Below are 27,146 nucleotides of genomic sequence, written 5' to 3'. Positions count from 1 at the left end.
CCCTTTCTACTCAATCATAATAACATAGTTTGATAATAAATGGTGACTACACTTATCGTGATGAGCACTGAGTAATGTACAGAATAAATCACGTTGTACGGCTGAAACTAATATGACACTGTATGTTAAATATACTCCAATAATAATAATAATAAAAAGCTGGTCTAAACTCTGCTTATTTTGGAATGGCAAATTTAAGAGGCAAAAGGACCCAGGAGCAACCACATCTACTTTTGGACTTGGGTGAAGTCATGAAGCTTCACTGATGATGAATGAGAAGGTCAATAACTCACTGCAGCAGCAAGCTGAGCGACTCTGCTTAAATTCATACAAGACAAACAGGACATGACAATATATAAATTTGGAGATGTATACAATGAGTTGAATCACATCTATGTAGATCTAACAACTACATAAAGCAGAAGTGAGCACATTTTTTTTTTTTTTGTAAAGGGCCAGAGAGTAAATATTTTAGGCTTTGCAGGCCATACTGTCTCTGTCTCAACTACTCAATTCTACCCCTGTAGCATGAAGGTAGCCAGAGGCAATATATAAATGAACAGCTTTAAAACTTTATTTCTAGGCACTGAAGTTTAAATTTCATATCATTTCCCCCTATCATGAATTATTATTCTACTTCTGATTTCTAGAAACCATTTAAAAATGTAAAAACCATTCTTAGTTCACAGGTTGTGCAAACAGACCGTGGGCCACATTTGGCCCACGGGCTGAGGTTTGCGGATGGCCGTTACAGAGCAAAGACAGTAAGAGAACTCTTTCTGGCAGAAATGTCCTGATTCTGGATAGCAGCATAATAACAGGATGATGTCCTTAATGAGGCTGACTATAGCAGGCAGAGTGGAGTAAAATACATAGCTCTTTGGGCCATGTTTTCCCTAAGCCAGGGGGACATGGTGTACATGGTCCCTTCAGTGGGCCAAGTACCCACTCCCCAGGAGTTGGTTGCCCGACTTCAGAAATGTGAAAAGAAAGTAACATATTAGGCTACTGGATTGGTATACTTCTGATTGACTAGCTTTGGAGGCAACTTTTTCCAATGACAGAGGGCTCTGTAGAAAAGAAATACAGTAGCCCTGGCGAGGAAAGTCACTTACCGTGTGTACATTCTGGGGTGATATCTTCAAAGAAGTATTGAGTTGCTTCAAAAGCAGAATCTGGCTCGTCTTGATCAGAGGATGGCTCTAGAGAGAGGAGGAGAGGTAATTCTCATATTGGCGGAGCGGTGACTCAGTGAAAGTGTGCTTTAGTTGTTAAAGAAGTGACAAGGGGGAGGGTGAGAAGCTGAAGTTACAAAGGTGGAGTGGGGCACATCACCGGGGGCCCTGAACGCCTTACGGGGGGCGGGGAGCTCACTCCATTTTTCACTCCATCTTCCTTTTTAACAACCTCACACCACAGTGTCCCTTTACATCTTCCGTTTTTTAAGATTCTCCTAAATTCTGTGAAATGCTGCTTCACAAACCAAATTTTAGGAAACTGTATGCATTAAAGATAAATCTCAAATCTATAGTTCTACCCTATCTCTATCCTTAATGCTAATCCCTCATTTTTTTTTTTTAAGTATTTGCTAGCTATATCCAAGCTATAGGGCAACCTTTTTAAAATCTGAGCTCAAAACCTCTCCATCTTTCCCACTTGTTCCTGTGTTAAAACGACTCCTTCTAATCTCAAAATCTCAGGTTCCTACCCTCTCTTCTCTTTCACAACCCTTATATCCCATGAGTTACCAAATGCTATTCACTCTCTTGCAGAAGTCTGCTCTTTTCTATTACAACTCATACCTCAGACAGGAAAATGACCACAGAATCAAGCACATACTGATTCAGGAACCTATGTAGGTAATTACTATTCCGTTCATCCTTAGTGACCAGTGAGTGATTCTAAATATCACAGAAAGAGAGATTTCAAACCAGGTCCTGGTATAGATACATGAGCTCCTCTGTGTAGCTCACTTACCGGGCAAGACGTGCATTTTGTATAGGAGTTTGAGTTTCTCTGTGAGGTCCCCGTGGCACGCAGCACCTAGAATCACGTAAGTACCAATGTGAATGTATTGTGTGTGCTACTGACCCCTCTGGGCTTAGCATTCCCTTGAAAAGTCTACTTCTTGCAAATTGAAATCAAGACACTGGGTAACAGGTCTGGCCAGCACATATTTGGGCTAAGAGCTCTGGAACCAGGATGCCGGGTTTCAAATCCTTTGTACTTACTATATGCCCTTCAGAGAGTTAACCTCTCTGTACCTCAGTTTCCCCTATAAGGCCGGATGATAAATAGAAGATTCTACCAGTGGTCTTGACATCAGGATCAAAGTAATGTGTGGATTAAACATGCTAACATGTATAAAACGCTTAGAATAGCGCCTGGCACATATAAAGGTGTTATTATTAAGAAAAAATATTATGACTGGGTCTCAACACTCTAATGGAATTCAGAAATAATCTCAAAATATGTTTGAGATTGCTTCCCATTACTCATTGTAAAAATCCCTTTTAGTTGTTTTGGGGGTCTCCTAAATGTTTCTTCAGTTTAATTCATCCTCATCTACCCACTATATCACCATCACTTCAATCAAAAGAACTCTGTTACTTCTTCCTTTAAAGACCATATGTATTTCAGGAATCAGAAAATCCTCTGTAAATATCTTGCCTCAGAGCACCTACTTGAAGATTAATCAGCTTTGGGAAAAGAGGAATCACAGAATTTGGGTTAGCAGGAACATCAGGGGTTGTCTTGTACAATGTCCCCCTGAATGTAGGCATCTCCCCTCCTCCACAAAAGACAGGAGAGTCTAGCACCTACTGGGACACTTGCAGGGACAGGGAGCTCGTCACCACCAGAGACATTCCATTCCACCAATGTATTCTTTATTTTATTTATTTATTTATTTTTAAGATTTTATTTATTTATTTGAGACAGAGAGAATGAGAGACAGAGAGCATGAGAGGGAGGAGGGTCAGAGGGAGAAGCAGACTCCCTGCCGAGCAGAGAGCCCGGTGCGGGACTCGATCCCGGGACTCCAGGATCATGACCTGAGCCGAAGGCAGTCGCTTAACCAACTGAGCCATCCAGGCGGCCACCAATGTATTCTTTAAATTAATTGAAAGTTCTTCTGCAATTTTTGTTTTAGTTTTAGGATCCTTAACCTGCAATCTCAACTTCAGAAAGTCCAGGAAGCTCCTAAAAGGTACCATTTTGTCTCTATGTGCGTATGTCCTTTTGTGGGGGAGAAAATGTCCATAGTCCTTATTATATCTCCAAGAGTCCATGACTCACAAAAAGGTTTAGAACTGCTTTTCCTCCCCTTATTCTACTCTTTAAAGCCAAACAGAATAGGTCTGTTGCCTCAATACAACGACCCTTCAGATTTTGAGGATAACACACCTGTCTCCCTCAAGCTTATCTTTTCAAGGCAAGTTTATCTATTTTCCACTTTCTCATGTGACATAGTTTGTATACCCTTCCCTACTTTTATGCACATCCACCTTACGTGTCACCTTGTCAATCAATATCTCCCTGGAGAGAGTTCCAGAAGCCTCTTGTCCACTTGAGAATAGTGGAGTTACTCTTGACTCCACTACTAAGATAGCCTGAATCTGCATTCAATTTTTTATACTCTTTCACTGTGGAGTTTCGTATTGACCACGTGGTTAACTAAACCCCAAGATGTTTGCACACAAACTAATACTTATCATGAAAATGACATTTATTATTTGCTTTGTGTTAAGTCCCATGCTATCTACTTAACATCCGTAGTTCATTTTTCTCTCACAATAATTCTATGAGATGGACATAAATATTATCCGAATTTTACAGATGAGGAAAGCTGAGCTTATTGATGGTTAAGTACTGTGTTCAAGGTCATAGGCTAGTAAGTGGCAAGCCCAGGATTTGGATTTAGATCTGTCTGACTCTAGATCCCATGCCTGAACCCACTATACCATATGTAAAAACCCTAACTAGGTTGGTTTTTTTAAAAGATTTTTTATTTTTAAGTAATCTCTACACCCAACATGCAGTTCAAACTCACAACCCCGAGACCAAGAGTTACACACTCCACTGACTGAGCCAGCCAGGTGCCCCCCCTTTTTTTCTTCTCATAATCATTTCTTAAAATTTAGGATTTCTGGTTTATCCTTACCAATTTGTTTTGCCAATCATTTCTTCATGGGGAATTTTTTTTTCAAATCTCATTTTTTTTTTTTAAGATTTTATTTATTTATTTGAGACAGAGAGAATGAGAGAGAGAGAGCACATGAGAGGGGGGAGGGTCAGAGGGAGAAGCAGGCTCCCTGCCGAGCAGGGAGCCCGATGCGGGACTGGATCCCGGGACTCCAGGATCATGACCTGAGCCGAAGGCAGTCGCTTAACCAACTGAGCCACCCAGGCGCCCATCAAATCTCATTTTTGTCATCCAACATTTTGGCTGTCTTTCTCAGCTTCATGTAGCCCACACATCTGGTGAGTAGGCCTCTTTTCTCTCTCCTTCTTTTTTTTTTTTCCAGTTATAAAACTGTTAGGATTGGCCTTTACTGAGTCAGCTTCACATAGGAACTCATTCTTTCAGATCCCTAATACTCAAAATACCAGACGTTAGACTTTAGTTGGAAAATTTGGTGAGCAATATTGGGTTTTGTTTTGTTTTTTTCTTTTCCAGTTTTAATTTGGCCTCCTCTTTTTCTATGACTTCAGTTGCTGAGTCCAGTAGAGGGGGATGAAGAGTAATTATAGCAACAATAATAACTAACCCTTTTTAAGTCAGGCATCGTTCCAGGAACTCTACTAGAAGTATTTCATTTAATCCTGACAGTAATTCATTTGCAAACGAAGAAATGATCAGAGATTAAATATCAAGCCCAAGGTACTAGAGAACTCTCTGTTGAAACTGATTCATTAACCATCCCACCTGGGGGGCGGTGTTCAGCCAGTCACCCAATCACCAACTTCTATATACTCCTACCTTTTCCATTTATAATGAGTTTTAGCTGTCAAATGACCAGCCGCATCATGACTCTATGACATATTTAGAGACTGCCTTTCAGCAACACGACTGGAAAAGGAGATACAGCTCATTCGTGGCTTCTGATAGTAATCCATTTCTAATTCCTTACAGACCACCTGTTTATGAATTTCTAGAGGGAACTTTCGGAGGACTGACATTAAAATTACTGATCCCCCCCCAAAAATATTACTGATCCATCTTTTCCAGAATTCTTTTTTTAGTGTTTAAAGCCTGAACAGAATTTCTCTTTTCTGTCTCCATGACTATAATTGACCCACATAACTAACAACAGCTCCGAGCATTCTCTCAGTATCTAGGGCAAGGCTTACTTTGCTCAAGAACTCAATTGCATTTTGAGAAGCCTAAATACTCTTTTCCAGTGTTTTCACTATCCCGGACTGCAAGCTTCTTTCCTTTCTTGAAGATTTTATTTTATTTTTTTATTTTTATTTTTTTTTAAATATTTTATTTATTTATTCATGAGAGTCAGAGAGAGAGAGAGAGAGACACGCAGAAGCAGAGGGAGAAGCAGGCTCCCAAGGAGCAGGGAGTCCGATGCGGGACTCGATCCCAGGACCCCGGGATCATGACCTGAGCCGAAGGCAGACGCTCAACCATCTGAGCCACCCAGGCGCCCCCTTTCTTGAAGATTTTAAAGAGTATTTTCTTACTGGAGTCACTGAACTTAAGTAAATTAAATACTTATATTTATTTCTATCACTTTCTACATGCAGAACTGGTCTCGTTTTCCTCCTCCTTATCCATGTCAAAAGATAATTTTTAAAAAATCTCCTTTTGATAGCCACCAATCTGGTAATAAGTAGTTACCTTGGGGCAGAAAAGATTAGAGGAGGGTCAAAGGGGTCTTTAGCCCTGTTTGGACTGCTTCACTTTTTTTAAAAAGTGGAAGGTACTTATGTGTTACTTGTGTATTAAAAGTTGATGGCTCCTCCTTCCCTAAAAACTGTCCTGCTTGCTGTCATCAGCACAGACTAGTGAGAAAAGGGTGAGCAATCAAGACAGACAGCCCTTGTCTGAATCCTGGGCCCAGCAGGTACTAACTGTGCAGTCCAGTTCAGTAAGAGATTAAGTATTGACTCGCTAAAAACTAACGTCCCAGCAAGTTATTTAACTTTCAAAGCTTTCATCTCTTTAACTGAAAATGGGGATGATAATAGTAAGCAGGTGGGTAATAAAGCATAATAGTAACAGCACAAACTGTGCCCCTGGAATGCCTGGGTTCAAACTGTAACTTTGTAGCTGTGCGCCTTCGGCAGATTAAATGTACATAAAGCATTAGGGCAGTGCCTGGAGCAGAGTAAATGCTGTATAAATGGCAGTTATCATTATCCCCTCAAAAGGCTACTGTTTGGATTTAGTGATCAAGTACAAATTCTAAAGCATCTGAACAGCGTCTGCACTTAAAAAAGGCTAGTTCTGGGGACGCCTGGGTGGCTCAGTCAATTAAGCGGCTGCCTTCAGCTCAGGTCATGATCTCAGGGTCCAGGGATCGAGCCCCCGGGTGGGCTCCCTGCTCAGTGGGGAGCCTGATTCTCCCTCTCCCCCCTTGCTCGTGCTCTCTCTCTCGTTCTCAAATAAATAAAATCTTAAAAAAAAAAAAAAAAGGCTAGTTCTTCCATGTCCCCCTCCCCCTTTAAACACATACATGAGTGCTTTGTACAAATAATTTTTTCCTTCCTAAGAGCATCTCATTTATACCCCTTTGCCTTTTTCAAAACCATCAGCTTCCTCTGGCCTTCATGCCTTCTAGTCATTTTTTTTTAAATTTTGTGTCATGTCCATGGCCAAGGTCACAGAGTGGCACAATTAGAATCAACTTTTTTTTTTCTTCTTCTCTCATTCTGGCAGCCTGACATAATGCCTGCTATGACCACAACCTCGTATCTGGCAGGCCAAGCTCTATGTCCCTATAGCTTTTCTACTCAATTATAAATGGAACAAGAGTTCAAAAGAACATAGGGCAGTCCTGCTAAACAGAATCACGGTCAGTGAGGCCGACAGGCAGAAACCGCGTGCTCCTTGTTAGATGTGGGTGTTTTTGCTCACGACGGACGGTCCTTTCTCCAAGCAAAATGGAGAGAAAAGACCTTCACTTAGCAGAACTGTTGTGGTTTCTTCAGCCCTTTATTCAAAACATTATGAAATGTTTTTATATTTCTTTATAAAATTTTATGAAATATAGTTTTTGTCAAAGAAAATCAATCCACCCAAATATTTCTTTTTCTCTTGTAAGTTACCATGGTCTGTGGTTTCAGTGTTTATGTGGGCATTTTACTGTCTTGCAAATTCTCTGATAAGGTATTTTAACTAGGGCTGAGAACTAACCAATGTAGAGGGCAATGCTTTGATCATATAGTATATCCAGTCACGAAAAACAAATGTCACCAGCAGTTTGCAAACTTTAAAATGTGCTCCTCTGCCCTCTCAACCCAATCTTTGGAGGCAGTGCGGGGCTGGGGCCCTGAGGGCAGCACTGAGGACCACCATGAGCGGGGCAGGTGTTACTGCCCCATCAGCCCCTCCAAAGCCATGCAATAACTGCACATGCTTACTTAGCCCAGAGACAAACTCTCGGAAGTTTATCAGAGAGTCTCCATTTTCATCTAATAACTGAAACAAGCGGGAGGCCAGCACTTCCGAGTGAGTTCCACAGGCCCAGGGAAAGAGGAGAGCAAACATCCCCTTGAACTGCTCAAAGTCAATGCGATACTGTTCGAGGTAAGGCAGGCTGGGGTCGTGCCGGTCCAGCGCATTGCTGCTCCCGCCCCAGTAGCAGCTGGTGAGATGCTCTGCCTGAAAAAGGAAAGCACAGGAGGATTACTGGGGATGCGATCTCAGAGCAAAGACCAGGAAGAAAAGGGCCCTGCCTGAGGTTTGGAAAAAGGCTTTCGGTCAACCCGTGTGCGTCTCCCAGGGTGCTGGTCTGGTCTCAGGGCTCCTTGTCTTCCCGTTGTTCTACACAGATCTCCGCCCAACCACCCCACTAACTCCACGTGGACCACCTCTGCTGCTTACATCTGGTGTGAAAGGTCCAGTTCGATTCCTGGAGGCAGGTGAAGAAAGGGATCCTCCCCCCAACATCCCTGCCTGTACTCCTATGTTCTTCCCTCTCACACACACACTCACGAGAACTTAAAAAAATAACTCCCATGAAAATAAACAAAAATTTTTATTTAAAAAAATTAAATAGAATGTTAACCTGAAAAGGCTCTGTAATTTAAGCAATCTGACCATCTTGTTTCCTAGGTGAGGGTGAGAAAGCCCAGAGGCTGAGTGGCTCTCACAAGGTCGTCCAACCAGTTACTCGAGCAGAAGCATGATGACATTGGGAGTTTCTGAATTCCTAGTGTGGTGTCCCACTCACCCCCTGCCTCTTGGTGACTGAGATTACTTAAATATCATAGTCACAGTATTCAAGCTACAAACGTGTGGTCTTATTGCGCACATCTGAAAATAGCTTTAGAAAAATTATGAGTAGGAATCGCTATGGTAAGGAGAATAGAGATCTGGAAACAACAAAAAGCTTCCTGTTTGTCCTTGGAAACAAGGCAGCCTCTTATTCATGAAGTCATATTGATTCTGGTAGATATATGCACCCATTCTAGGAAGACCACAAGGATAAAACCGGTAATAGAAAAGCCCAGAAGGACACCCCTCCCCCGACATTTACAGTTAGCTCTGGATGCGTAGATGGGAGCAATGGGAGAGGCATGAAAAGCAGGACTTTATTTTTACTTTATTCCCTATTGTACTGTCTGAGTATTTCACGACAGTAACGTATAAATACCGCAACAGAAAAAAAGCACTTTCTTTCTCTTTTTTTTTTTTAAAAAAGCACTTGCGAAACAGATCTTTCCCCCTTGCCCGGGAGTTGTGTGAGGGGGGAATCCGTCGTGTGTGTGGTACTTCAGTTTTGCTCTCACTTAGAAAGGAGCAAAGCCCAAATGTCTCTAACACAATTGTTTACTGGGAATCACAGCTAATAAACTAAAAGAGAGAGGAGGAGTGGGATAGGCAAGAGAGGAAGAAGGAGAGGTGGGGAGCAGAGCCAAAGCCAGGTTTCTGCACTGCAGCCTCCGGAAAATGAAGGAAGCGGGTCAGAGTTCATCAGGGCTTTGGTACTGCATTCCTGGCTGCAGGGGTGAGGTCGGAGTGCAGGCTGTCAGAGGGAGGCAGGCGAGGCTGAGATCAGAGAGGCCGCAACTATGGAGCGGGAAGGGATGCCCAGCAGCCCTCTGTGGGTGGGACGGTGTTGGTGATCCGCCCCTGGGAGGGGTCCTCTTTACCTGAGCTATGGATAAAGGTTGCCCAGAGCATTTCCTCCTAGCTAAAGCTTTCAAGTTACTCTGGAACCAGGCTTGAATGTGGGTCCAGGTACTTTCATGGTGCTCCCAACCATCAGGAAAATACGAGCCTGTTCCTTGATAAGCTCCCATACTCCATCATGTGGGGACCAAGGACCCCGACATCCAAAAAGGATCAAAAGACTCATTTAGAGAGTTCAAGAGAAACTAGGGTAAAGGGGCCTTGAACTACATTTTCCATCAAACGTGCCTCAAGGTGGCAGCCTTTCCACGTTTTTCCTCCAAGTTTAACTTTTTATTTTTATTATTATTATTTTTTTAACTTGAGTATAGTTGACACACAATGTTACATTAGTGTCCTGTGTAGGCTTAGTGGTTTGACAAGTTTATGAGCTCTTTGGGAGAGGACTGCATCTTTCTTTTTATCTGCAGAAAACCCCCTGGAAATTGGCTTTTTAAAGGACTAAAGAGTCTGGCAGAGTGTCTGGCACATACTGATGCCTCAATAAATGTTTGTTCAAGGGCGCCTGGGTGGCTCAGTTGGTTAAGCGACTGCCTTCGGCTCAAGTCGTGATCCTGGAGTCCCGGGATCGAGTCCCACATCGGGCTCCCTGCTCAGCAGGGGGTCTGCTTCTCCCTCTGACCCTCTTCCCTCTCGTGCTCTCTGTCTCTCATTCTCTCTCTCTCAAATAAATAAATAAATAAAATCTTTAAAAAAAAAAAATGTTTGTTCAAGTGATTTAAAACCAATTAAAAGTGTTCAGAAGAATCAAAAGAGAGTCCATAACTGAAGTTTTTATCTTGGGTTCCACAGTTATCTCTTTTTTATTTTTTAAAAGATTTTATTTATTTATTTGACAGAGAGAGACACAGCCAGAGAGGGAACACAAGCAGGGGGAGTGGGAGAGGGAGAAGCAGGCTTCCTGCGGAGCAGGGAGTCCGATGTGGAGCTCGAACCCAGGACCCTGGGATCATGACCTGAGCCAAAGGCAGACGCTTAACGACTGAGCCACCCAGGCACCCCCCACAGTTATCTCTTGAGTCTCCTTCCCAACCCTGACACCGAGTCTCAGATTCTTTCTTGGGGTGCTCTGTAGATTTGGGGAACTCCGGTTTGTCAACACAGCCTTAGGCAGGGCTTTCAAGTCTAAGAACAGCGTGCTTTCTTCAGGCATATTCTCAGGGTCCACAGGACACACCTGGTACCTGAAGGTGCGCTGACCAGAGAGCGCAGGGGTGCCCAGCTAAGAAGCCATGGCTTCAGCAATCTCTGCATCTGGGACTTCTGCACAACCAGCCTGGCCCTCCTTTCCCGGGCATCCCTCAAAGGCGGCCTCCTCTTTCTAATGTCAATGCCCTTCCTGTTAACTGTTCATGGTCTTGCTGCCTCCGGCTGCTATTCCCACTTCTGTTCACTTACCCAAAGCCCAGCTCTAACCCCCACACCACCCCGTGAAGCACATTTCTTCTGGTCCTCAGCATCCCTTTAAAAATCTGATCTTAATTGGATCACTGTATCTTTTTGTTTTGATCCAAGTTGGATCATTGTATTTTTCCTTTATGGAACCAAGAGGGACCCTTTCTTATGGATAACCAGCTTACACTGAGCAGTTAGTTATGGTGTATGGATAAAATATGAATGGGCTGGCATACTATAAAGACTTCACCACCAAGTGCCAAGTGGAGGCTGGTGGGGGAGAGGGTGGTGTCCACCCTGCTGGTCACACTGCCGGGCTGCACGAAGGGCATCACTAACCAGCTGTGAAACCTCAACCTCTCTGCACCTGCATCAGAAACATGCAGAGATTATACTAGATGAATAACTGATCACTAATTTACCTATGTATTCAACACACACATTCAGAGCACCTGCCAGGCAGAGACACTAGAGTAGGCACCAGTGAAACAAGAAGAAATAAAATAGTGGTGGGGCGCCTGGGTGGCTCAGTCGGTTAAGCGTCTGCCTTCGGCTCGGGTCATGATCCCGGGGTCCTGGGATTGAGTCCCACATCAGGCTCCTTGCTCAGCAGGGAGCCTGCTTCTCCCTCTGTCCCTCCCCCTGCTTGTGCTCTCTCTCTCTCCTTCTCTGACAAATAAATACATAAAATCTTAAAAAAACAAAATAAAATAAAGTAGTGGTGCTCTTCAGTAAGCAGCTAACAGGCAAGTAGGAATATTAGCAAAAACATTCCCAGCTATCACATCCTCTGATTCTAAGATCTATTAGTATTCAACCCAGATCTTTTTCTTTCATGCTTCCTGCTATCTCTGCAGTCCTCCAAATAGTCATGTTTGGCTCTGGCAGTAAAAGGCACTACAAACAAGAAGGCACCCAATTAGAAATCAGGATAAAATTGGTATCAGCATAAAAGACGTCTTTTAAAAGTTTTCTCCTGCTCATTGCCGCACCTTTGCCTATGAGGTTGATAATGACAGTTAAAAGTATTTTTTTCTACAAGAAAAAAATTCTACTTTGTTTTATTTACTAATAAAATGTTTTGTCATTCAGGACTAAGATAGGTATGGGCTGAATTATGGAATGAAAACCACAGAAATTTAACCAATCAGGCTTTTCCTTAGATAGCTGAACAGCTTTATGCTTACTCTAGCTACATATTTCTTTTTCAGTGTGCTCTAACATAGCTTAATATAGGAAAGCTCTAAGGGTGCTTTAATACAGCTTAATATAAAAATCACAATTTACAGTAATTTCAGGCAGCACTTAAACTCAATTGCCATCATTCCAATGAGTATTATAAAGTAATACCCTTCTTTGTCAAGTCCAAGGAAACAGCTAAAATATAATACGGAGTGGAACAAAGCTAAAACATCGGCTTAAATAAGTTATAAGAATATGCTTATTTTTCATATTAAGCATTCCATTTTCATACTCTCAGCTCTACATATTTATGCATGTTGATCCTCATGCTGTCCCTTAACAATTTAACGGAAAAACCTAGAACTAACTGAATCATTAAAGTGAACTCTTTTATTCCCCTGAATGTACATGGATTTACTTTGAAACTCACCTTGAAAAGAGCATAAAGTTCTTCTAGCTCATCAATGGTAAAGGAAGTTTCTGTCACAATTGTTCGGACCTATAAGAAGGTAGACAGAATGAATTTCACAATGTCAAAGATACTATATTGGGAAAGTTCCTGATTTTCTTCTTTTAAATCATCTCAGTCTGTCCAGCAGGAATTTATGGAGAGAGAAGGCCACTTGCTATTTTTTACAGGACTCACCACGTTCCGTTTTGTAGTATCCTCCAGTGTCTGGATCACCTTCAGTCTCTGTTTGAATCTCATCTGCTCAATCAAATCTGCCCGGATGGTTCCAAATTTCTAGAAAGGAGCAATAGTGGTATTTCTGAGAAATCTGTTAAAGTACATAGTATCATGTCTGCAAGATTTATGGAGACACAACCCGGATACATAGAAGAAATTTCTTGTGAAATGACAGACATCCTAGACTATGCCTTCATTTATTTTAAAAACAATTTAGCAACCATAAGTAAGTAACAGGAGATTCTCATGCTTCTTAACCACTGAACTAAACGTCAAAGTCAAATGAATGTTGCTCAAATCAACAACAGTTTATAGGGAAGAAAAGGTTAAATAAGGCTATAAGGGCCATTTGTGTAAGAAAAAATGCTTCAAAGGAAGAATTTTCTTGACAAGAAGAAAGGAAGTATCTGAGGCTTACTATTAGCCTGGGAGGTCAGAAGAAACATCTGTGTGAGGCTCCCTGTTCCTGTTCTCCAGCTCTATAGCATTTGTCCTGGTTCAGAAACCTGCACTGTCTTTGGATGGCAGACACTGTGGGTTAGCTACCTTTCCAAACTCCAAAATGCCTCCTATTACCTGAATGTTTGTTGAATGAAACTTCAAAAGCCAAAGAAAGAATATACAAAGTTTTAGATCTCCTAGTGGTGCAAAAGAAAAACAAAGAAGTTCTGCTTAAAGCATGAAGCTTGAACTATGGAAGCAATGGCTGTCATGGATCAACACATTGAAAGGATAAAGAAAAAACTGACAGATAATATCAAGTGTTGGCAAGGTTATGGTACAACCAAACCCTCATATGTTGCTGCTCAGAGTGTATCAATTGGTACAACCATTTGGGAAATCTGTCTGCAGTATCTACTAAATCTGAATAGATACATATACTTATGACACATAAATTCCTAAGTACCTTCCCCAAAATGTATATATGTTTTTACCCAAAGTCATATGCTAGAATATTCATAGTGCCACTATTAGCCAAAAGCAAGTAACCACTCAGATGCTTGTTAACAGTAGAGTGGATAAATAATTTGTGATATTATCACACAATAGATTACTACGCAGCAATGAAAATGAACAATTTGGATAAATCTCACAATCATAATGCTAAGCAAAATAAACCAGAACCGAAAGAGCTCATTCCGTATGAATGGAATTATACATTTATGAATGGAGTTCAAAAGCAAACACAACCTATGGTTTTAAAAGTCAGGAGAGGAGTGCCTGGGTAGCTCAGATGGTTAAGCATCTGCTTTCGGCTCAGGTCGTGATCCCAGGGTCCTGGGATCGAGCCCCGCATCAGGCTCCCTGCTTGGTGGGCAGCCTGCTTCTCCCTCTCCCTCTCCTGTTCCCCCTGCTTGTCTCTCTCGCTCTCTCTGTCAAATAAATGAATAAAATCTTTAAAAAAAAAAAAAAGGAGAATTACTAACTTTGGATGGATGGACAGTGACAGGAAGGGGACACAAAGGGAATTTCTAGGGTGCTCGTATTGATCTGGGTAACAGTTACAGGAGTATGTTAAACAGGGGGTCTAAACATTGTCTTTGTACATCCGTACTACAGAATCCTACTCAAGCAATAGGGTAAAAAAACCCACCAAAACTGTTTTATACAAAATGACTAGGATTTATTTTTCACAGAAATTGTGATGAAGGAAAAAAGACAAATCTCAAAAGAATGCATACTGCATATTTTGTTTATGTAATACTCATGATAACATTATTATAGAGAGGGAGAATAGATTAATGTTTGCCAGGGTTAGCAACAGGGTGAGGGAAGGGTGGGTGTGGCTATAAAGGGTAGTATGGGAGAGTCTTGTGATGGTACACTTGAGGATCTCTACTGGGGTGGTAGTTATGCAAGGCTATGCACGTGACAAAACTGCATAGACACACAGAGAATGCATACGGAACTGGTGAAATCTGAATAAGCTTGTTTGGGATGTCAGCACTGGGTGGTGGGGGGGAATTGAAGGAGAAGTGCACGTGACTTCTTTGTACAATTCTTTGTTACCTCCCTTTGAATCTATAATTATTTCTAAGTAAAAGAGTGGCTTTGAAGTTATGGTGTAACATTTTAGGACAGAATGCGATGATGGATCAATCTAAAAAGTGAGTGATAATCAGGGAGTTGAGAAATTACTGTTGAGGTTAAGAATTTATTGGTATAGGGGTGCCTGGGTGGCTCAGTCGTTAAGCGTCTGCCTTCGGCTCGGGTCATGGTCCCGGGGTCCTGGGATCGAGCCCCACATCGGGCTCCCTGCTCTGCGGGAAGCCCGCTTCTCCCTCTCCCACTCCCCCTGCTTGTGTTCCCTCTTTCGCTGTGTCTCTGTCAAATAAATAAAATCTTTAAAAAAAAAAAAAAAAAAGAATTTATTGGTACAGAGAGAGAACACTGAGTTTTTGAAATTTTGAAATGAGGACTAGCATTATCTAGCCAAGTCAACTGTGAGACGTACTTAATGGTTGTCACACAGACTGGCAGTTGTCTTCCCAATCTGTTCTCCCTTCATGTATATAATTCAAAATTTCAGCGAGTACCCAGATGCTCAGCAAGACATTTCCAAGCTTCCCCTGTGGCTTGTTGTGGCCAGGTGACTAGATTCTGGCTAATAGGATGTGAGTGGAGATTTCATGAACAAGGGCTTATTAAAGGAGCAGAGCACACCCACCCTATCTCCTTCCTGTGGGGATATGACATTTCTTAAGAGTAGATAAGAAAAACCCTGGGTCCCTAATGCCTCTGGGCTCCACACCAGCCCTGAGCCACCTACACGGACTGAAAGTGAAGGACAAACAAATTTCTATCTTGTTTAACTCTGTTTTGGAGTCTGTTGTTACAACCGCCTGGTCTGCATTCCAAGCAATACAAGATCTAACACTTATAAACTGCTTATTACGGTGCTTGGCGTAAGTTTATGTGTTTTGTTTTAACTCCATTTAATCCCATCCTCTGGGTTCTCCTCATTGCTCACTGGCTACTTCTTTTCTGTCTCCTCTGCACATCTTCCCCATCTCTAAACCCTGGGGAGCTCCAGGGTTTCGTCTTCAGACCTCTTCCCTCTATCAAAACCTACTCCCTAGGGATTCCCAGTCACTGCTCACCCTCTCCTGTCCCCACCCTCGTCGAAACCACTACTGTCTCTTACAATAGCCTCTAAACTGATCCTGCTTCCTCGAAGCATTGCACCTTTATTTTTCTCCCAGAAGCAAGAATGTTCTGTCTAAAACCTGTGGCCGATGACACTACTTTGCTGAAAACTCCAGGCGCTTTACAGCGGGCCGAATTCTGAGTCTTCACTAAGGCCTAGCCTCCTACACGCTCTCCCTGCTCCAGCAGCTACCTCTCTGCTCACCTGCCACCACCCCTCTGCTCACTCCCCTCCAGTCACGGTGGCCTTTTGCTGCTCCTCAAACGTGTCATGCAGGCCCCCTTGCCAGACAGGGCCTGGGCGCTGCCTGCCCCCTCGGCCTGGCATGTGCTTCTTGCTAAAACACATGGGCTGGGGGCACCTGGGTGGCTCAGGCGTTAAGCCTCTGCCTTCCACTCAGGTCATGATCCCAGGGTCCTGGGTTCGAGCCCCGCATCGGGCTCCCTGCTCCTCGGGAAGCCTGTTTCTCCCTCTCCCACTCCCCCTGCTTGTGTTCCCTCTCTCGCTATGTCTCTGTCAAATAAATAAATAAAATCTTTAAAAAACAACAACAACAAATACACACGGGCTTGCTTCCCCATGTCATTTGTGTCCTGGCTAAATGTCACTTCACCAGAAAAACAGACCTGCAGAGAAACGGCACATCCACCTTTTACCTGCCGTGCTTCTTCTTGAATTTATCATTTTACCTTATACTTGGTTTTTACTTCTTACAGCTATCCGCCCCGCCCCCCCTCCTACCTCCAGCCCAGCCCCGCTTACTAAATGAGCACAGAGGCTGTGTCCACCGGAGTGGAGGACGGTGCCGATTTAGTAAGTGTTCAACAAATATTTGCTGAATACGTTGAATCCCAATGATAATACCGGGAAGAAAGCGCTTTCCTTCTCCCCATTTCAGAGACAAGCAATCAGAAGTTTAACAAAAACTGTTGACTTGCCCAAGTCCACAGAGCTGGTAAAGTATTCACTGCAAAGTACATACTAACAACAGAGAACTGGGTTTACTTCAAACGGGGCCATAGTATGCCTTTGATTAACAACGAGAAAACAGTTATGAGACAGAAGGAAACTAAATTTTATCGCACTGATAATTGGCAGAGCCATTATAGGCCATGTCGTGGGCTCCTTACAGTAACCTTGTGAGGTGGTAATGTTACTTCCACTTTACAAATGGGAAAACCAAGGTTCACAGAGGTTAAATAAGTGACCCAGAGTTCCACAGGGGCTGAGCTGCAAGTCTGAGGCCCAGATACCAGCTCCGTAACTCCACCACCTACTATCCTATCCGACAATAAGTTCTTCCCTGTCTCTATGTAGATCAGAACATAGACTTTTGGAACTACACAAAATTTGATTCAAATTCACATTCTTTGACTAATTAGCTGTTGTGACTCTACACAATTTAGTCGTGTCCTTTGAACCTCAGTTTATTTCTCTGTAAAATGAGACCCCCCAAAACTGTCCTTGTACAACTGCTGTTAGAGATAGATATATTAATATAAAGCACCAATAATAGGGGCGCCTGGGTGGCTCAGTCGGTTAAGCGTCGGCTCAGGTCGTGATCCCAGGGTCCTGGGATCGAGTCCCACATTGGGCTCCCTGCTCAGCGGGAAGCCTGCTTCTCCCTCTCCCTCTGCTGCTCCCCTTGCTCATGCTCTCACTCCCTCGCAAATAAATAAAATCTTTAAAAATAAAATAAAAAATAAATTTAAAAAATAAACTACCAATAATAGTAACTCATATTAAACATTGGCTTGATAATCTTTGCAGACTGCTAAAGGAAGAATTATTTCTCCCCCAAGTCTGACCTTCAAAGAGCCCTGTATATTTATATTTAATTAACTAGATCTAGTTGTTCCTCAACTAGAAACGGTTCCTGCTGTTTGCTAGGCCGGACCCTCTCTCTGGGACTGGCCACAGACAGAACACAATGGAAATACAATGGCTCTTCCACCTGATGCAAACAGTCCCAACCTAAAAGGAAACCATGGACTCCAAGTTCCTGACTGGCTATTTCCGGAGAATGTCTAAAGGAAACTGAGCAATGAGAATGACTGGGTCCCTCTCTCTCTCCCCTTCTCCCCCTTTCTCTCCCACCTTTTGCAGGGGCTCTGAAAGAAAAGAATGAAATGCTAAAAATAGGGCAAACAAAAGGTGGTTCAGTACATCCTGGAGCCAACATTTCCCATTACCTGAAACGAGGGTCCAGGTGTCATACTCTCTCCCAGGCACTACACATTTCAGTTCCATGAAAAGAAATAATTCACTAATGTAACAGTTCTTTTTCTAACAAATAGAATTTAGTGACGGGGGTGAAGGAGCCTAAAAGTATTTTATTTTTCTAAAATCTACCCTTCCTTAAATAATAAACAAAATAATCCACCTCATTTACATCTCTTCTCCTACTCAATTTTTATCTGAATGTTTCTATAGCCTGTCTCTCATTTTCCAATCTACTTTCTAATGTCCTTATGAGCTGCGAGGCATTTTCAATGTAGGCAGAGCCTCCTCGTCTTGCTGCTCTGCCCCTCTCCCCCGGGGTTGTGCCTACACCCGCTAACAACTAGGCATTCAGCCCTTCACTTCGTACCACTTCACCCCTCCTGTGGTCCAGATGTTCCCATTCTCGCCGTACGGATTTGGGACAAGGAGCAGGAGGCTCCAATAAAGGAATGATGTGGGGACCAGTTCGTCTCAAGCCCCCAGTTCACGTTCCCTGGCCTCTCCCGCCCCCACCGTTGTTCCTGAGTGGACAAGAGCTGCCCTTCGCCATGCTGGGCAGCCTCCCTGTGATTTCCTGCATCCCTCCATTGCTGGGAAGACAGGGACGATGGAGAACAGATACAGATTTGAGAAAGAGATCACAAGGGCCAGTCTCCACCAAGTTCAATAGGCTCCTCCTTTCTAATCCTCCAGAGAGGACTAGAAATATTCAAATGCTGTAGCTTAAAAAAACAAAACAAACAAACACAAAACTCAGTTTAGGCCATAAGTCCCTGGAATGATCTGAACAAACCTGCCCGCCACAGGGACATCTATTGAAATAAAAAGGTGGCATCATTTCTCAAATCCAAACTCTACAGCTTCTGTTTTTATGTAAGACTATTTCATTGAAACTATGCTCAAAAGTGCCTCTTAAATGTTTCTTAATTTGTGGGGTACTTATTTTCCTGGGATACAGAATGGGATTCGCTGTTGGCCAGAGGACTGAACACCATTCACACACAAGGGTCCTTTCTTTGGTCCAAAATCTCCAAGTGTCTAGGTGAGTGAGGCTCTCTGCTTTGGAAGAGTGGCTGAGGGTGAGAGGAGGAACAGATGGGTTGTGAGCTTCTGGACCTAGAAAAAACAGCATGAAGTTGTGGGAGGCTGGGACCAAGGGATGGGTGATAGATTCTCAAACAGCTGAAGGAGTACTTCCCACAAACTGCCCCCTGCCTTCGTCTGCGGTGGCAGCATCTGTCTGTCCCAGACAGCATCTGTCTGTTGGGTGGAGTGGTGGTATTCAGGTGGAGGAAAGAGAACGATGAGGAGGAAGAAGAAGGAATCAGGATATGAAGTCAGTGTGAAGACTCTGCTTGTTGGAGTCACATGTTTGCTGACTGGGTTGCCTCTCCAGAGTCCTCTGATCTTTAAAGAACTCTCAACTCGGGCGCCTGGGTGGCTCAGTCGTTAAGCGTCTGCCTTCGGCTCAGGTCATGATCCCAGGGTCCTGGAATCGAGTCCCGCATCGGGCTCCCTGCTCGGCAGGAAGCCTGCTTCTCCCTCTCCCACTCCCCCTGCTTGTGTTCCTGCTCTCGCTATCTCTCTCTCTCTGTGTCAAATAAATAAATTTAAAAAAAAAAAGAACTCTCAACTCATGACAGTACTCATATCCATGCAACACCTCCGTAACTCCTTGTCAGAAAGCAGGCCCTTATTTTGTAATCAGATTTGTGCTCCTCAAGGTACTAACTCTTTCGAGGTTTTTGCCTAGCAGAAAGGGCTAGAAAAGCCTCTGTTGCACGAGAAGCTTGACAAAAAAACACTTCAGTCAGCTTCAGTGTAAAATAGCCCGTATGAACTGATTAATTATGAGGGAGCGTGAACATGCTAGTTAAAACGTAAGAAATAACGAGTAGCAGCAGAGACGAACAGACCTGGGACCTGAATCTCAGCTCCAACATACCGGGAAGCCCTGGACAAGCTACTTAACCTCTCTGAGTTCTACCATCTGTAACAGGGGCATAAAAACACAACCCGAGGGCGCCTGGGTGGCTCAGTCGGTTAAGCGACTGCCTTCGGCTCAGGTCATGATCCTGGAGTCCCAGGATCGAGCCCCGCATCGGGCTCCCTGCTCGGCGGGGAGTCTGCTTCTCCCTCTCCCACTCCCCGTTTGTGTTCCCTCTCTCGCTGTGTCTTTCTCTGTCAAATAAATAAAATCTTTAAAAAAGAAAAAAAAAAAAAACACAACCCGACTCTCAGTCCGTTGACATTGATTCTGATGGGACACGGAAAAGCCAAGGCACAATGCCCTGTATCGATATATATTTACCTTGATTTTATTTTAAAAGTTGTGGTAATTATAAAGCAGCAGCCAGTAGGCTACAAAGACCATGGCATGTATCGTCTGGCATAGAGTGCAGTTTGAAAGTTAGGGCCTTATCTCCAGGGGGCAAAGAGACTGCCCCACCACCACATGGGCCGCTACCACCCGGGACCCCGAGGCCACCCTTCCCCATGCCTTCACCCCCTGCCCACTTGGTGTCTGCCTTGCATGCACAGTCACGTGAACCTGCCACCTGCTCTGGAGCATCTTCTTTAAAAAATAGACCGCTGGGGCGCCTGGGTGGCTCAGCTAGTCAAGTGTCTGACTCTTGGCTTCGGTTCAGGTCACAATCTCAGGGTTGGGAGATCGAGCCCCGTACTGGGCTCTGCGCTGGCTATGGAGCCTGCTTAAGATTCTCTCTCTTCTTCTCCCTCTACCCCACATCCCCTTCTCCGTCTCTAAAAAAAAAAACAAACCAAAACAAAACAAAAACCCAAAAAATCCACAACGCAAAGTTTGGCCTCTATAAAGGAGACATGCTTTTGACAGCTGGGTATCACGGAGAGGGTACAGTCTCATAGTCAGATATGGACGCAAGTCTCACATTCCACAGAAATTTCATGAACACTGATGACCCTCAGCTTCCTTACCAGCAAAATAGGGAAAATTATTCCTACCTCTTTTGGTTGGGTAAGAAGTTTATGTGCTACACAGGGAAAGCAACTATTATATGGTAGCTGTTATTACTCCTAGTAATGTTGGCAAAAGGAGGAGGAAAAAAGCACGTATCTAAAGATCAGGCAAAATGTACTAATGTTATAACTAAGGTTCCACAAACAACTGGTGATAACTAATTTAGAGGTCTACATTTCTTTTTTGAGGGATGAATAGCCTTTTAAGAATTAAACTTGGGAATCAAAGCTATGCATTAGCAAAAAATGTCAAACTCCAAATGTCTTCCTGTTAGAGGTACAAAATGAAGGGTTTACAAGTAAAATAATATGCTGTCTAGAGTTTGCTTGAAAATACTCCAGAAAAAAAAAAGTGACTTAGATGCAAGAGGTCAGAAAAATGTTGGTAACTGTTGGACTGTGTGATAGGTTATGGAAATGCATCAGGTTACCTTTTGGATTTCTACTGTGCTGGAAAACCTCTATACATTAAAGGACGAGAAAGAAAAATATTCACACCCAGGTGTTGATAACGCATCCCCAGGCCCAGCATGATGCCTGGCGTAAGACAGGCACTTATAACATCTTAAATAAAGATTTTCTTCAATAAATGGATAGACAAACAGTGTTTCTTGTATCTCCCGGGTCTTCCCCCACTGATACAATTGTAGTATCTTCTTTGCTAGTCTATTCCTTCAGCTCTCCCCACTCCAATATATTGCACGGGGAGCAGAAGTAATGTACTTGAAGAAGAACTCCCCTCCGCTTCCAAAGGGCTGTTGAGTGCCTTGCAAATCAATCAGTGGTTTCAAGACTCCCCACTAGCCAGCTTCTCCTGGACCAACTGACCTCACGTCCATATGTACACTTACAATTCCATCTCTGTTCTATCCAGACAAATCCCACTGGCTCTAGCTTTAATGCTAGAGAGCTACTTTCTAGCTGTGTGGCCTGGAAAAACAAGCTCAACGTCTCTCAGCTTCCATTGTCACCTTAAAAATGGGTTAATATTTACCTGCTGGGGCTTATCTGTGAAGCACCCCGCACCCTGCCCACACAAGGTAGGCTCTCAGTGAGCCGTAACTTTTGTGGTCATCATTAATAAGCTCGACACGTTATTTGGAACTTTCATAATGGCCTGTCCTGCACAAACTCCTCCCTGAGTTTTATTAGCCACATCCTTCCCCTGCTTTTCTCAGATTCAACCCACTGGGTTGGGTTGTCTTGAACTTGAAGAGACTCCGTGGTGGTCATGTGCCTGCTGTAAGGTTATTCATGTGCCCCTGTGCCTTGAGGGTCATCTTGGTCTGTGGACCAAACCTGAAGGCTGGGGCTTTGTCTTGCACCTCTGAATAACTGCAAAACTGCAGAGCCTCACACACAGGGCGCACAAAGAACAACACTGTCTTTCAAACTGTCTGTATAATTCCTTCCAGTAGGGTCTTGGGAGAACTTGAAATGAGCAAGAATTTCTCCATGAGGCATTTATGAATAAAGTTATCATCTCATCAGGAGAAATTTGATCAATATCTAACCAACCTCCAGCCACCAGGGGAGTCCTGAATGAGACCTCAGAGCTGAATGTACTTTCAGTGTTTCTCCTACTTTCCTGTCTTCCTAGTTAAGTATCCTGAAGCACAGAAATAAATGTGCTGCACGCCTCAGAAGACTGGTGCCATGCCTTAGTTCAAACCAGGTTATAACCAACTTCTGCGACTACTGGCCCCATTCTGCATCTAGGGCAGGGATTCTCAACCCTCACCAGGCTCTAGGACCAACTGGGGAACCTTTAAAAAACACTTGTTTCTTAGGCCTCATGCCAAAGACACAGATTTAATTGGTCTGGAATGGAACCTGGGAATTCACATTTTTTAAAAGGTTGACTTTGAAAAAAATTGTAAGTGATCTTAATGCACAGGTGAGACGGAGAACCACCAGTCTAATGGTCCGGAGGGAAAAAAGGGTTTGTGGTGGTCTCTTTAGGTTGAACTGGAAGGCACTGGGGAGCCACGGGAAAGCTAGGAGCAGCATGGTGACACGAAGTAGAGAAAACAAAAAAACCAGTCATTATGCATCGAAAGACCAGGTTATACAGGCATTGGTATAAATAAAAGGGGTTGTCTATCCAGGCAGAGGAAGGAAACTGCGGCTGTATCCTGCGACAAGATGTCTGACAGCCAAAGGGCCACCATCAGGGATCAGCCGGACAGGATGTAAGCGGAAACCAGCCCTTGGTCTTGCCTCCATTCTCTTCTCTTTCCCATTACAGAGGCTCACGTGCTGACCTCAGCATGTTGTTAGCTTATCTGCTGTCAAGAATAAAGCTGAGTTTCCACATACTAAGCTTTATGACTTTGTTCCAGAATTCTCTTAACAATAAACGTTTCAGGGGATGCCTTCAGAAAAACGACCCACCGCTATAATAATAACTATTGCATTTAATCACATGGGCTCTTTTTCTGGAAAAATAATCACCCAAAATTTCCAACAGAGTGTTATCCAAAAGTCCTGAGGCAATGATGTTTCTTTATTGCATTATGATAATAACCAGTTTTGGAGAGACTGAAGTGAAATAGCCATCCTTCATCTCCACTGGTGGAAATATAAATTGGGACAATCTTCATGGAAATTGGACACTGTGTGCTAGGAGCTTGGAAATAATGCACACTTTCTGATCTATTGCTATAGATCCATTCCTTAGAATGGACTCTAAGAAAATAATCAGAGATGTGATAATTGTATACAAGTATATCACAGAATATAGAATATATATCATATATATAACATATATATAATCATACCATGTAAGTTTGACATAAAATACTGAAAATTTAGAAGTAATCAAAATAAATTTACAACAAAAGTGACCAGTTAAATAAATTTTGGTACTTCATTAAAGCAGAATATTAAGAATCTATTAAAATTATGGCTTTCAAACTATGGAAAAAGTCCAGATGTCCACCAATAGATGAAAGGATAAAGAAGATGTGATGTGTGTGTATACACACACACACACACACACACACACACGTACATACATATAATGGAATACTACTCAGCCATAAAGAAAGAAATCTTGCCATTTACAATGACGCGGACGGAACTAGAAGGTATTATTCTAAGCGAAGTAAGTCAATCAGAGAAAAACAATTATCATATGATCTCACTCATATGTGGAATTTAAAAAACAAAACAGAGGATCATAGGGGAAGAGAGGAAAAAATAAACAAGACAAAATCAGAGAGGGAGACAAGCCATAAGAGACTCTTAATCACAGGACACAAACTGAGGGTTGCTGGAGGGGTGCGGGTGGGGGGTAACAGGCTCACGGACATTAAGGATGGCACGTGATGTAATGAACACTGGGTGTTATATACAACTAATGAATTACTGAACTCTACCTCTGAAACTAAAAATACACTATATTTAATTGAATTTATATTTTAAACAAAGAAAAAATTATGGCTTTAAACAATATTTAATATATTAGAGAGTGTGCATGGTATATTTTAAGTGAAAAATAGGATGTTACAAAGCACTTTTTACTAGAGACTTATTTTTTAAGTGTACTTTGCAAATACAAAAACATACTTGAGGGAAAATATGGTAAATATAGTTTATAGAATATAGTTTATTTTTCCCTCATATTTTTCTAGTTTCTACATTTTTAAAAATAAATATTACTTTTATGATTCTAAAAGATACAAAAAATGTTTTGTTTTCAATACATATCGTCAATGAAAAGTTTTAAAAATAATAAATGATCAGTGTTAAAAAAATAAATAAATAAATGATCAGTGTTGCCTCCTTTATGAGTGAAAGGACACACATTTCTGAAAAGGTTTCTGGATCTATACCAATATTTTTTAAAGCACCAATTTTTTTATTCTCTTAAAGAAGGGCTTTTTCTGACCTCAGCTTGTCCCTCACTATTTCTCCCTTAATCCAGGCTGCTCCTAGTTGGAATGCTGACAACCACAGTCCTACAACTCCAAAACATCCGTGAGGGTGTAGTGTGCTTAGCAGAATATTCACGCTCTTACTGATCATTTCTATAAAAGGTTTCAGAGCCAAGGATCAGGAAATGAAGAAACCATTAGGTATGATGGACACTTGAGTCCCCGGGGCTCCACAGACCATCAAAGGCCACTGAGCACATAATACAGGCTCCTTCGCCCCTAGAAGCTCCCTCAGTTCTACTCTGAGATTCAGCACTAGATCCAAGGTCATCGTGAACCAGAAGGCATCCTCCCCCACCTAGGCCAAGCAATTTTAGAGGAATACGAGGACTCTGGTTCTTCTCTAGGATGGTACAGACTATTCCACGTGTCATGGACTGAAGAGACTTGGCTTGTTTTCTTCAGAGAAGACCTAAGTACTCGGCACGAGAACTGGAAGTGAATTGAGGTGTACAGGTCAACCTCCCCATGCCTGCTCTCGACAGCCCCTCCTCAAGACGCCCAGAGTAGAATCTGAGCTGCTCCTTGATCCGGCTTCAGGGTGAGCATGGCAAAGGATGAGAGGGTCAGAGCTTGTCATGCATGCCATTTGCTCCATGGCCTGAGACCCAGCGGGAGTCCTAGGCCCCCGGCAGTCCCCATCTCTAGAGCTCAAGACTGTCAGCTGGAAGGCAGCTGTCTGCTTGGGCAATTAGTTCTCCGAAGGTGCAAGGAAGCGGGTATACCCATAGTGAGCAATGGAAGTGGGTGCCACACGTCCGGCAGAGTGCCTCCCAGCACACTCAGAGCCCTGTGACACTCAGGCAGGAAATGAGACCCACCTCATAAGACGTTCTGATGAGTCTGAAGATGTCTACCTCAGGGTAGGGCTCCACGTCATCACTGAGCAGGGAGTGGAGGTGAGGGATGGGAGGCAGGGTGCTGTCTTTATTGGTCACACTGTCTAAATACCTGGACCAAGAAATGAAACAGAAGTCACCGGAGGCTAATTTGGAATTCTCCCATTACAGTTCTCTACCCGTGTTCTACAAACCCTGCATATGAAAATAAATCCTCAGCCACGGACAAAAGTGGGCATTACGATTACCATCAAGCCAATTAAGACTCATGAAACCAAGGAGAAAGAGAGAAGGCAAGTTCAGAGAAGAAACCAGAGGTGGTTTACAGAGTGAGGCTTAGCGGGCACCTCAGTGGCTCAGTCAGTTAAGCATCTGACTCGTGATTTTGGCTCAGGTCATGACCTCAGGGTCATGAGATCGAGCCCGGAGGCTCCACATGGAGTCGGCTTGTCCCTCTCCCTCTGCTCCTCCCCCTGCTTGCGCACGCTCTCTCTCTCAAATAAATAAAAAAATCTTTGAAAACAGTAACAACAAAAAAAATAAAAATAAAAACAGTAACAACAACAACAACAAAGTGAGGCTTCATCCATTACCTTCCCAAAACAGTCATGGCCTCCCCGTCATCCTTGCAGCTCAACAGTTTGTCCACATTTGCATCCAGCACAGCCAGGGCCAACTGGAATATCACCTTGATTCCTTCATAGAAGAAACAGTCCACGACCACAACTGCACTCTCAAAGGGCATCACGCTGAGAAAGAGCGTGAGGAACCAAGACAGGGAGATGGTAGAAATCACGCCCAGGTCCTGCATGCAGTCGTACAGCTGGGGGACATAGTCTCGTGCTAGTTCCTCGAAGACACCCTGGTCCACCAGTGCACCTGCAGCAGGGACGGGCACAAAAGGCCACAGGTGAACCCACCGCACCTTCTTACTGAGGAACCCCACCAATCGGCTTGGTCAAGATAACCCAGCTCACAATTGCTGCTGAGACAATTTGGCTCCTTTCTCTTAACTGTTCTGCTGCTACCATGTTACTAGTTACAATGTTACTAGACCAAGGTGTCAATATCACCCGGTCAGCAGATTAGTTCTGGGTGCTTCTCTTTCTGGAGCTTTCCTGTCCTGCTTCCCTACCACAAAAAAGAGCAATAACATACAACCATAAGGGTTGTTGGAAAAGTCAGTTTAGAAGGTTTTCGTGAGGGGCGCCTGGGTGGCTCAGTCGTTAAGCATCTGCCTTCGGCTCAGGTCATGATCCCAGGGTCCTGGGATCGAGCCCCGCATCGGGCTCCCTGCTCTGCAGGAAGCCTGCTTCTCCCTCTCCCACTCCCCCTGCTTGTGTTCCCTCTCTCGCTGTGTCTCTCT

At 43.3% G+C, this 27,146-nt stretch overlaps 1 protein-coding gene across 1 annotated transcript in view; it reads right to left on the bottom strand.

The window, feature by feature from the left end:
• Nucleotides 1-27,146, bottom strand: part of TBC1D9 (TBC1 domain family member 9) — a 56,536-nt gene that overhangs the window by 5,531 nt on the left and 23,859 nt on the right. The window contains exons 10-16 of the mRNA XM_081811854.1: nucleotides 26,374-26,659; nucleotides 25,763-25,892; nucleotides 12,594-12,692; nucleotides 12,378-12,446; nucleotides 7,597-7,837; nucleotides 1,978-2,043; nucleotides 1,116-1,202 (exon numbers count right to left, since the gene is read on the bottom strand). Of these exons, the coding sequence (XP_081667980.1) occupies nucleotides 1,116-1,202; nucleotides 1,978-2,043; nucleotides 7,597-7,837; nucleotides 12,378-12,446; nucleotides 12,594-12,692; nucleotides 25,763-25,892; nucleotides 26,374-26,659 (978 nt within the window). The remainder of the gene's footprint in view (nucleotides 1-1,115; nucleotides 1,203-1,977; nucleotides 2,044-7,596; nucleotides 7,838-12,377; nucleotides 12,447-12,593; nucleotides 12,693-25,762; nucleotides 25,893-26,373; nucleotides 26,660-27,146) is intronic.

This window comes from Leptonychotes weddellii, chromosome 2, assembly GCF_054177405.1.
Source record: "Leptonychotes weddellii isolate Sample4059 chromosome 2, ASM5417740v2, whole genome shotgun sequence".
Taxonomy (NCBI): Eukaryota; Metazoa; Chordata; class Mammalia; order Carnivora; family Phocidae; genus Leptonychotes; species Leptonychotes weddellii.
This window is presented reverse-complemented; position numbering and strand designations above follow the sequence as displayed.